The sequence below is a fragment of the Neophocaena asiaeorientalis genome, unplaced genomic scaffold (assembly GCF_003031525.2).
Source record: "Neophocaena asiaeorientalis asiaeorientalis breed wild unplaced genomic scaffold, Neophocaena_asiaeorientalis_V1.1 scaffold547, whole genome shotgun sequence".
Lineage (NCBI taxonomy): Eukaryota > Metazoa > Chordata > Mammalia > Artiodactyla > Phocoenidae > Neophocaena > Neophocaena asiaeorientalis.
The window spans coordinates 3,719,384-3,731,315 of record NW_020185330.1 but is presented as its reverse complement, the minus strand read 5'-3'; the positions used below and the strand labels follow the sequence as shown (position 1 = coordinate 3,731,315).

The 11,932-nt window shown below is 44.9% G+C and overlaps 1 protein-coding gene across 1 annotated transcript in view; it reads right to left on the bottom strand.

Annotated features, from left to right (window-relative positions):
- Positions 1-10,211, bottom strand: part of LGALS3 (galectin 3) — a 16,465-nt gene extending 6,254 nt beyond the window's left edge. Inside the window, exons 1-3 of the mRNA XM_024734737.1 lie at positions 10,095-10,211; positions 3,275-3,296; positions 1,486-1,827 (exon numbers count right to left, since the gene is read on the bottom strand). Of these exons, the coding sequence (XP_024590505.1) occupies positions 1,486-1,827; positions 3,275-3,292 (360 nt within the window). The 5' untranslated portion in view covers positions 3,293-3,296; positions 10,095-10,211. The remainder of the gene's footprint in view (positions 1-1,485; positions 1,828-3,274; positions 3,297-10,094) is intronic.
- Between the last annotated feature and the right edge of the window lie 1,721 nt (positions 10,212-11,932).

Genomic DNA, 11,932 nt, shown 5'->3' with positions numbered 1-11,932 from the left:
AAAAAAAAAAAAAAAAAAAAAAAAATATATATATATATATATATATATATATATATATATATCAATAAAGAGTCATGTTTTCTTGGCAAGAAAGAAAAAGATATCGCTAAAGTTCAACCACTTTTAATATGTGTGAATAACACATAACCCTACTTTAGCCATCTTTTCAGACTCTCAGGCCACCTTGCCCAGGGCCTGAAGAGAGACGGCTCCCTACACAACTGCAGCTAATAATCGAGAATAAGGCCATCAGTTAATTGGTGCCAAGGTAGAACATGTTCCCTTTCGGAGCACTGTATCTCTCAGGACAAGGCCTATCCCAATCTATAACTCATCCACTTGACCTATTTTTTGGAAAGACCCTTGTCATATAACATTCTCTGTCAGGTTGTTCTGCTCCCTGTGGGCAGGCACTGTGGTACCTTCTGGGCTTCTGAGGCACCCTATGTTCCACCCACACAAGGCCCTGAGGAGTGCTTCGAATGTGGCAGGTACTTGATATTTGTAGAATGGACACTTTCCAATTAATACCTTCCCCAGTTCATTTTACAAATATTTCTTGACCTTCTATGTTCAAGGCACTGTAAATATTCCCAATGCTCTGTCCTTGGCCTCTTCTCTTTTTCCTGTAAAACTGTTTCCCCCTGGGTTCGACCATCACCCAAGTCTTTTCTCTCTAGCACTGATCTGTCTGATCTGTACTAGTCCTGTGCTTCCTCCCGGAACTCAATAGTCCTGTGCTATTGAACTCTTTCCTCATATCTGTATCTTTTCTCCCAGCTACACTATTTGGAAGGGAAGGGTCTGTGTCTGAGATGTGGCTGGAGCCCCACAGAGTTTTATGCTTAGAATTCATTTATTGAAATGGGTTTTAATGTAAGTGAAAATTTAATCCTTAGATGACAAAATTATCTTTAGAAGGTTTTTAAAAACCCGATTACCGTGGTTCCCCCAAAGGTCCCCTCTATGACCACGGGAAGGTTGTATAACTCTTTATTGCCCCATTTCCTCATTTGTGAAGTGGGGATAATAACAGTATCTTAGAGGGTGCTTATGGGGTTGAATGAGATCATCCATGTAGAAGCACACAGCTGGCACATGTTATATACTCAGTGCTTATTAATAATAATAACCAAAACTTCCCCCATTGCTATGATCTTAACTTGATTTATATTAAAGCTGCTTTACAGATGCCTTCAAAAGATGCATTAGCTTCTCTTTAACAGTACACATACCGAACTCAACATGAGCAACTATTTTTTCTATTGGACCAACATACACTGTGGCTGGTCCTTGCAAAGCAGCTCTAAGCAGTGAGTTTAAAGCTTCAGTTCTCCCAGAAGCCCTCTGCAGGTCAGTAGCCAGAGCCAGCTCCCAGCCACAGCACTACAAAGTGATGGCACCACCGCTCCAGACAATTGCTAGTGCTTCATTAGCTTTGTCCTGATCACAGTCAAGCGTATGAAATGACTAACACCATCTTACCAGGGGTCCAGAGGGGATGCCGTAAGGGCCAGCAGCAGGGTAGGCTCCAGGAGCACTTGGCTGTCCAGGAGGTGGGTAGACCCCAGGCCCAGGGTAGGCACCTGGTGCAGTTGGTCCAGGATAACCAGATGCAGTTGGGCCAGGGTAGGCCCCTGGAGGTGCCTGGCCTGGGTAACCCCCAGGAGGTCCCTGGCCAGGGTAGGGGCCGGGTGGTACCTGGCCAGGGTAGGCCCCAGGATAGGATGCTCCCGGGTAGCCTCCTGCCCCAGCAGGCTGGTTTCCCCATGGACCAGGCCATCCTTGAGGGTTTGGGTTTCCAGACCCAGATACGGCATCATTAAGCTGGAAAGAAAGACATGAACAGTTACAGGATGAAAGACATTCACAACAACAGAATTTTCAGGAATATGTGACCTAAGAATTAGAGCGATATGGTGAAGGTATGAAATTCATATCAATAAAATTTTCCCCACCTATTAGTTTTCAGTTCCTAAGACTAAAATTAGACTTTAGGATTATACATGCTTTATCACTCTATTCTTGCTTCCCATCATCTCAGATCATTAAGGGTTGCCTTTTCGTAATTTGCTAAAGTCAGGAGCTAGCCATCCTCTGTGTAAAAGCACATACTTTCTGACATGAGAAAAACAATCACGAAAATCAAGATGCATTTGGGCTGGAAAACCTCCACCAAGCTGGCGCTGGTTGCCTTGGCCTTCCCTTTGCTGGATGTCTACTGCACTTCAGGTGCACCAGGTTAGTCACCACTTAGTGGCATCCAGGCTAGTATCAGAGAAGCTGCCCTGTACACAGGGATGTGGAATCACAAGATTTGGTTTGAAATCCAGTGCCATCCTTCAAGAGCCCCAAACTCTTGGAGCCATCATGTCACTTGTATAGGACTTAGTGTCTTTGTCTGTGTAACAGGGATAATGATCTTATCTCATGTGACTGTTGTGAGGCACAGATGAGGCAGCATTTGGGACGGCTCTTTATAGACCGCAAGATGCTGTGCCAGCATTGGTTTGTGTCCTTTCTCTCCAGGAGGAGACTCTGCCTTCTCCCTCTCTGACATCTACAGTATTTAGCAGAGTGCTAGGTGGTACATGGAAGATACTCAGTAAAAACTTCTATGTTGATTGAATATGATCTGCCAGGATTGTCTGACCCTTTGGTGCATCAGGAACCCAACCCCAGACCTGGTATGGGGCAGCAGAGTGAGGCTGTGAAGGGAGCCCATGGGGTCTGGGGGAGGGGGAGAGATAAACAGAGGGCTGGATGATGACGAAAAGTAAACCGGATTTAGAAAACAACTCAAGCTCAGGGCTGTAGGTGGTGTGAGTCATTCTGTTAAGGGATTTGAGAATACATAAGCATGCTAATAGGAATTTATTTTGGCTGCCTTTTACTCCAGCATTTGGGAAAGGAGGAGTAGAGAGCACTGCAGGATTAAAAAAAAAAAAAACCAGGATGCTCAGACTGTACCACACTGCCCTTTGTTCAGCTGGTTTCTCAGCTCCTGCCAGTGGAATCCACCCACTTCTGTCCTAGGCCTTGGGTAAAGGGGTTACTGTTAGTGAGGCCCAGGCCTCTCTCTTCCTGGCTTTCTTCCCAAATCTGTTGCTGGAAAAACAAGACTCCAGCTGACAAGCCCTCATTGGACAGGTGAGGCCAGAGGAAGCCAAGTGGTGGGAGAGTTAGGAAAACTTGAGTGGTTAAAAAAAAAACCACCTTCAACCTGCATGACTGCATACATATTAGGGTAGGAAAACAGACATAAAACACTTACCGAAAAACTGTCTGCCATTTTCCTGAAAGGAGAAACAAACACACACAGGTTATTGATCCGAAAAGATTTCACTGGTTTCCGTATGAATTTAACATCACAAACAGCTCATTGTGCAGGTCTAGGCAGTGTACAGGCATTCTAACACAAGCCAGTCTATTCCTCAAATATGCTGAAATCATTAGCTGGGAACCACAAAAATGTCTCATCAAAGGGCGGAGATGCACTCCACCTGGATCACCACGCCCTATTTAACTCATACCTTTAAACTCTAATCACACTAGCCTGTGGCCTGAATCCTGGGAGTACCAGGCGATCCAACGCAGGTGGGAGAGGGGGGAATAAAATGCTCTGCCCCTTTCCTAGGTAACAAATGTAAACAGTCCTGGGTTTTTGGTCCTCCTTCACCTTCCTTCCTGTGTTCTTTTTCTACCACCTCATAAAAAGTGTTCAGTGAATTAATCTCACCCACCTCCCCTCCGGTTCCCTCTAACAGCCTCACACCCTCCTCTGGGTTTTGGGAGGAAGCAGTTGGTTCTTCCTACTGAGATTTGAAAGACAATCCTTGCCTTCCCCACCCCACCCTCCAAGACCTAGTTGCTGCTGTTGATTTATTCCTTCATTTGTACACATTTATGCCTACTCTGGGCCAGGCACCGGGAGGCTCCTGTCTGGGTTTGAAGATGAAATCGACCAAGATGTATGGCCAAAGGGTCCAGAGGCCAGAAGGGGGTCACAAGTGATGGACTCTGTGAGCCAGACTGCATGCTGTGGGAAGTCACAACTCGAAAGATGACTTCTAACAGGGGAAGAGACAGTGTTGCTTGAGCTAAGCCTTGAAGGAAATGTGAGACTTGTGATGTGAAGCAATAAAGAAGAAAGGCGGGCACAAGATGATTTCCTTTTTTTTTTTTTTTTTAAAGATACTTGTTATTCCAAATGAAATGTCTGGCAGTATAACAAACAACTAAGGTTAAAAAAAAAAGTCAGGGTTTCCCTGGTGGCGCAGTGGTTGAGAGTCCGCCTGACAATGCAGGGGACTCGGGTTCGTGACCCAGTCCGGGAAGATCCCACGTGCCGCGGAGTGGCTGGGCCTGTGAGCCATGGCCGCTGAGCCTGCGCGTCCGGAGCCTGTGCTCAAAAAGGGGAGAGGCCAAAACAGGGAGAGGCCCACGTACCGCAAAAAAAAAAAAAAAGTTAGACAATGTGGAGGAAAATATTTTTGGGTAGGATGCTACCAGAAACGGTTGGCCTTGCCCACAGCTGCCTCAAAGGGTAGCCCCGAGACATCATTCTTGCTTCTCCGGCTCCTCCCCCTGTGCCAAGGCCCCATCCAAACAGGATGTTTTACACCTGCTCCCGCTGCTGGCGCTCTCTAGCGGTGAGGGGAGGAGAGTAGCTTTGGACTCCTCAGGCCTGGGTGAGTTTTCTCAGCTCAGGATCACTGGTGCTGTGGCCAAAATTACCTGGACTTGAACGATCAGAATCTCTTTTTCCTTAAGTCGCCTATTTGTGATAGTTACTCAATTATTAGTCTTAAAATAATGGAGTAAATGGTGGCTCCTTGATAGGTCCTAAAAATGTAAAATATTAGATTTTATTGTTAAAAAAACCAAACAGGCAGACCTCCTCCTAGAACTTAATGTGTGCTTTATTTATACACCAGATATTTTATCCTACTCTGCTGTAGGATAAAATACTCTGTCTTTCTTTTTGCACATCTCTTTTAATCTGGGCATTCCCAAATATATTTGGAAACACTCAGGTTATCACTGTTATCACTGTGCCCATCTTCCAACGTGGAAACTGCTAGCAATTTGATTAGGAAGTCACGGTGACTCTCCCAGGGCTTATATTCACTGTCTTTAGTATATACTATTTGACCTTTTAAAGCAAAAGTCAGGTGCTCTTCTGTGCTTCCTTCCCCAAAAGGCTACCACTGCCTTGAAAACTGTGCTGCTACCCCAGAAAGAACTTAAGAGTTGTTAAAGACAAAGAAAGGACATTTCTTAAGTCAAGAAAATAAAGCTTCTCATTTTGGATGCCAGTAGGAAACAATCTTGAACTTCATAGTGGGCAGAAAGCTTACTTAGTTCCTTTGATTACACAACTTCTTCCACTCCTGGGCAATGTATCAAAGCCTCAGCAATAACATGGTAAGTGTTTTGACTTCTTTTAAATACCCCCATTGTGTTCGGGCTTATTCCCAACCTCACATCACTGACATTTCAGGTGGGATACTTAGTAGGGAAGGGCTGCCCCGTGCATTGCAGTATGTACAGCAGGATCCCTGGCTTCAACACACAAGATGCCAGTAGCACCCCTCCCCCCCCATTGTGATAATGCAGAATGTCTTAAGACATTGCCAAATAACTCTGGGGGAAGTGGGAAGAGGGCAAAATTGTGCCTGGTTTGAGAACCACTGGTGTAGGCTAATTAGCATATGTATCCTCACATAAATGTACCTATGCAGGTCAATAAAAAACAGAAAGGTAGTTTCAATTGTTAAAACTAGCTAACTCTGTTCCATTGGCCTCATAAAGTGTCTTATTAACATAAATCCAATTAAATTTAGATGTGTTTAAAGGCTGATCATAACCAGAAACTCACACAAGGACATTTACATTTACATTTCCAAAATGTAACATTTATTCTTTTCAAAGTTTCTGTTCAAGCATATTCAGTTTATTATCCAACTAGCCCCAAACAATTTAAGAAACAAAGCAGATTCCACTTTATTTCTACTGTGTTTCACATGACACCAAGGATGACAGTTTGGATTGTGTTGTGACACATTAGACAAGCCCATTAGAATAAAGACACCCTGCATTTATGTGGTGCTTTTCAGTTTACAAAGCACTTTCACATACCTTACCTATTTTGATTCTGATAATAATCTTATGAGATTGACAGGGAAAAATTAATATCCTCACTTTAAAGGTGAGGAAACTGAGTCTCAGAGAGGTAATGTGGTGACCCAAAGTCATTCTGTCATTGGCAGGCCAAGGACCAGGGTCCAAGCATCCTGACTCCTAATTCAGACTGATTTTACACTAGTATAAAACCTCACACTTTGAAATTTTAAAGTAGAGTCCTTCGAAAGTGCTAGTTACTTCATTTAGAAATTCATTCTCTGGCTTAAACATTCAGAACTGCATAAACATGCTGAAATTGTAAACAAATTAAAAAGAGATCATGGGGACTTCCCTGGTGGCACAGTGGTTGAGTAATCCTCCTGCCAATGCAGGGGACATGGGTTCGAGCCCTGGTCCAGGAAGATCCCACATGCCGTGGAGCAGCTGAGCCTGTGCGCTACCACAATGAGAAGCCCCGCCCATAGCAACGAAGACCCAATGCAGACAAAAAAAAGTAAATAAAATGAATAAGTTAAAAAAAAATCATGTTTTTGTCAGAAAACTAGCTGGGTGACTCAGTGTGCAGTGATACTGAATACAAGGATGGCATTTTGCACAGTCACTTTGCTAATTATAACCACATTTAAACCGATAAAGCTTACTTTTCCAAAAATTGGGTATGCATTGTTTTGATTATGTCAACTCCCAACCATCAGATCTCTGATGAAACAGGTTCTAACCAATGTTCTTTTGAAATCAAGGTTAGCAACCTTAGAACTTAAAAACAAAAAAAGGAACCAAAAAAAGAATTAAAAAAAAAAACACACACACATCTATTTGGGTAAATATCTTCCTTACTTGCGTGGAAATTTTCTTTTTTTTTCTTTCTTTCTTTCTTTCTTTTTTTTTTAAGAGGAGTAGCTTATAGAGACAATCAAATGTAAAATTAAAAAAATCTTCCCACTCCACAGGTACTATAGGTTTGCGAACTCTGGCATTCCCAGAATCAGAGAATTTTGAAAGCCAGGATAGAAACACTATGTCAAAGACAAAAACATTTAAAAACTACATCAAAGACAAAAACATTTAAAAACTACTACCTGAGTCTTCACATTTGGAAAAACCTACAGAAAGTAGTTCAGTATTGCTTTGGAATAAGGAATTTAAACATGAGTCAGAACGCAGGCCACTTTAATCGGTTGTTAATTGCAGCTCTGCCCTTCAATAAAGAGTAGCTATCCACTGTACTAAGCTATTCTAGGCCCATGCAGCAATTAATTCAGGTGCCAGGGTTCCCAGGAGCACTTCTGAAATTTCTGCCCACAAAGGGCCCCAACTTTTATACGAGCTGTAAGGGAAGTAGATCACAAACGTATTTCTTCAGAACCCCAAGCACCGCCCACACTCCTCCCCAAAGAACACAGGACAGGCAGTCTAGGTCCTGGCCTTACTGAAACACAGAACAGGCCTTGAGGAACGCCCACTTACCAAAGCCAAATTCAATGATGCTGGTTAGAATAAAGGAAACTGGTCCTTTACTAGGATTTCTTTTTCATCATTGTTCCTCAGCATCAAGGAAGGTAAAGTTACTTTGTGCCTCTCAGTTACTGATTTTTTTTTTCCCTTATGGAAAAGCTGAACATCAGTCAAGAGAGAACACATGATACTTAGTCAGCAGCAAATTGGAATTACTTCCCTGGCAGGCTTACCACTCAGAATTTAATGAGAAGAACCCGTTCAGGCACCAGACACAAAATGTTAACTAGCTGTCCTCAGAGAAGCCTGTGTCCCAAACTATCACAGGAAAGAGAGGCTAAGTTTTAGATCAGTTACTATGAGTCTCAGGTATATGAAGTTTACAAGCCAAATGGTATTTAAGGTAACATAAGAGTCTCAAATTTTACTATATGAATAAATATCTCTATTACAGTTAAAATTTAGAGTCTGACTGATGAAGGTTCTAGGCAAACAGTATCTAAATCACAGGTGAGACCAATATTGGCTTTTGATCTCACTAGCAGTAAGTAAAAAGTCTTTATAAAGCACTTCTGCATATTTGTGGCATAGCAAAATGTCATTGATTAAGGACCCCTCAACAGAGTGAGATTTGCTATTCCATTTTTTTTAAAACTAGCTTTTGGACTTCCCTGGTGGCGCAGTGGTTAAGAGTCCGCCTGTCAATGCAGGGGGCACGGGTTCGAGCCCTGGTCCGGGAAGATCACACATGCCGCGAAGCAACTAAGCCCATGCGCCACAACTACTGAGCCTGCGCTCTAGAGCCCGTGCTCCACAACAAAAGAAGCCACCGCAATGAGAAGCCCGCGCACCGCAACGAAGAGTAGCCCCCGCTCGCTGCAACTAGAGAAAGCCCGTGCACAGCAATGAAGACCCAACACAGCCAAAAATAAATAAATAAAATAAATAAATTTAAATAAATAAATAAAAATTAAAAAGGCATTGGTGACTTACAAAAGAAAAGCATGTCTTAAAAAAACCCAAAAAACTAGCTTTTGAGGTCAATCTATCAAGGAATGCTCCTTCTTTTCTGCTTCTTATGTAACCGGGTGAGGCACCACGTAATATTTCTAAGCTCAAAACATTCAAGACCCATCATCAAACTTCTCCCAAGAATATGAAGTAAATGCTGATTCTAAGTATAACACCCACACATTATTAACTTAGGAAAGAGCTCCAATCTCCCATAGATCAAGGATGAGGCATAGCCATCAAAGGAATGAAAGACTCTCCTCTAGGGATTCAAAGTCAATGTCTGAAAAGGAGACTATTGTGGAACAATAAATTTTTATTATTAAACTTTAACTTTTATGGAAACAATTTCCTAGTATGAAAGATTAACTTGGGGCAAATGAGTCAGAATTTTGGAAGCTGGTGAAAATTTTCTCTCATGCTCTGTGCCAAGAGGTCAATTTTCATTGCTATCATTTTCTTCAGAACTAAATGAGCCTTTCTTCCATTCCCTTTCCTGAATCCTAGAAACAGACTGGGTCACTGAGGTCCAACTGTCCTCATTGTCCAGCAACCCAACTCCCAGGAGTCACTTTACAAATATTCCACGGTATCTGGAATAGGAATCGCTAAGGGGAGGGCATGAAGCCTAAGGCGCGGCCTCAAGTCCTGTGTCCCTGAGCTCTTACTCCTCAAAGCGCATGCATTTTCGTGCTTTGATTTGAGCAACTCACAATCCAGAATAAATGCTCAAACATGTTTGAAAAGCCTCCCCACCCCCGCCTCGGCTAGGCCTCTGCGCCCTGGGACCAACATTCTGCCACACCCCACATATCCCTGGCACAGATGTGAGATCGTTAATGCCCAAATCTGGACAGGGATGAGTCACTAGTTTGCAAAAACTGAGGGTGTACGATCTTTGTCAAGCCGGGCACATGTCCACTCAGCCTTGGGGCAGCACCATTTTCTACGGGATCAGCATCCTGAGAGAGGCTGCAGCCCTTGACCCTGTTGGCCAGGTAGCAGGGCGCATTCCCATCCCACAGCAAGATCAAGTGGTCGACAGCCAAGTCAGGGGTCGTGGAGCCGCCCGACAGAGTCCGGGAGCAGTACCCTCTGTGGACTGGGGGCAGGAAGGCCTGCTTCCTCCCGCCCAGCTGGAGCGCGGGGCTGGGGTGATGCGCGCGCGCCCGCCGCTCACCGCCGGCGGCCCTGGGCGGCCGACGACTGGAAGGCGCGACGCCGGGGCTGAGCCTCCCAGTCGCCTCAGAGGGTAACACACCCGTCCGCCTCGAGTGAATGCAGGTGAGTCCTTGTAAGGCGTTGCTAACTTTCCCCGAGTCTCAGACTTCACTCTCCCTTCTCGGCGACCCCCTCCCGCGGGCCTCCGGGAAGTCAAGCCCCGGCCGCGCACCGAGCAGCGCCCGGGCGCCCTCACCCTGACAGGCTCAGCCGCCAGCAAGCCCGTGCGCGCCCCAGTCCCGGCACCCCGCGCCACTCACCCGACGCCTCGGCACTAGCTCGCGCGCTGCGGGGGTGGCTTCGGCAGAGGTGCTGTCGTCCTGGCTGGGCGGCGGCCGGCTCTGCGCCTCAAATACGCCGGGCCAGGCCCGCCTTTCCCGGGGCGGGGCCGCCACCCCTGCCACCCACGGCCTCGCTCTGCGGACCAGGCGGGGCGAGTCCCCGGCCTCGCTGGACACCCGGGCGGCCAGGCGCCGCGGTTCCAGGGCGCAGAGGAGACGCCTGACTCGGAACAGCGGCGGGTGGGACCCTGACCCGAGGCCTCCATCCCCGCAGCGTCCAGTCGGTCCCCTCCGCAGCCGCTGGAGATCGGGGTTCACCGCCCTCTCACCAGATTCACCTGCTAACTCCTCAGGCCAAGATAGGGAGAGTCTGCGAAGCTTTTTGTGTGTGCTTCTTTGGGGAGTTTTGCTTGCTTACTTGCTTTAACCGTGTTTACTCTTTTTCTGCCTGAATCTCAGGCACTCTCAGCCCTTCTGCATTTACTTTACCTAAATCCCTTCTCAGCATCAAAGCCTTCGCACAGTGACTTGGGTCACAGTTTTCTGAGATGCTAGGTGAGATGCTCCGTGTTCTTGGCCTTGCTTTCAGTCCCTTTATGAACTGTGACGTGGGTCCACACCTCAGACTAGGAGCCCTAAATTGTTTTGCTGTTTGCTCCCCACTGCATCCTTAGCATCTACCCTGTGTTTGGTAAATATTTGTTTAATGAATGAATGATTGAAATGGTGAATCACTTCCTATTGGGAAGAGTCCTGATAAAGGAGGGAAGAATTAAATAAAATAAAGCTATGGCTCCAAAAAGGTTGTTACAACAAGTAGTGATGCTTCCAAGGGAAATGGTATTTGTTTGGTAGCATTTAGCTGGCTAATAGCTGAGTGAAATGGCTAAGGATGTCAAAGATGAATTTCTTTTTAAGTTTAGACTCACAAAAATTAACTCGACTCACAGACATCGAAAACAAATTTATGGTTACCAATGGGGAAAGTGAGGGGGGGATAAATAGGAATTTGGGATTAACAGATACATACTACTATATATAAAATAAAAAACAAGGAACTACTGTATAGCACAGGGAACTATATTCAATATCTTGTAATACCTATAATGGAAAAGAATCTGAAAAATTATATATATATGACTGAATCACTTTGCTGTACACTGAAACATTGTAAGTCAACTATACTTCAAAAAAAAAAAGATTAACTCAAAATGGGTTAAAGACCTAAATGTAAGACCTGAAACTATAAAGCTCCTAGAGGAAAACAGGGGAAAACTCCTTGACATTGATTTTAGCCATGATTTTTTTGGATATGACACCAAAAGCACAAGCAATAAAAGCTCAGAGTAAACAAGTGGTAGGACATCAAACTAAAAAGCTTCTGCACAGGGACTTCACTGGTGGCGCAGTGGTTAAACATCTGCCTGCCAATGCAGGGGACACAGGTTCGATCCCTGGTCTGGGAAGATCCCACCTGCCGTGGAGCAACTAAGCCAGCGAGCCACAACTACAGAAGCCCATGCACTCTAGGGCCCGTGTTCCGCAACAAGAGAAGCCACCACAATGAGAAACCCGTGCACCGCGACTAAGGGTAGCTCCTGCTCACCACAACTAGAGAAAGCCCGCGTGCAGAAACAAAGACCAAATGCAGCCAATATATAAATAAAAAGCTTCTGCACAGCAAAGGAAACTATCAACAAAGTGAAAAGGCAACCTACAGAATTGGAGAAAATATTTGCAAATCATATATCCAAAGAAGAGGTTAATATCCAAAATATGTAAGGAATTCATTCATACAACTCAATTACAAAAAAAAA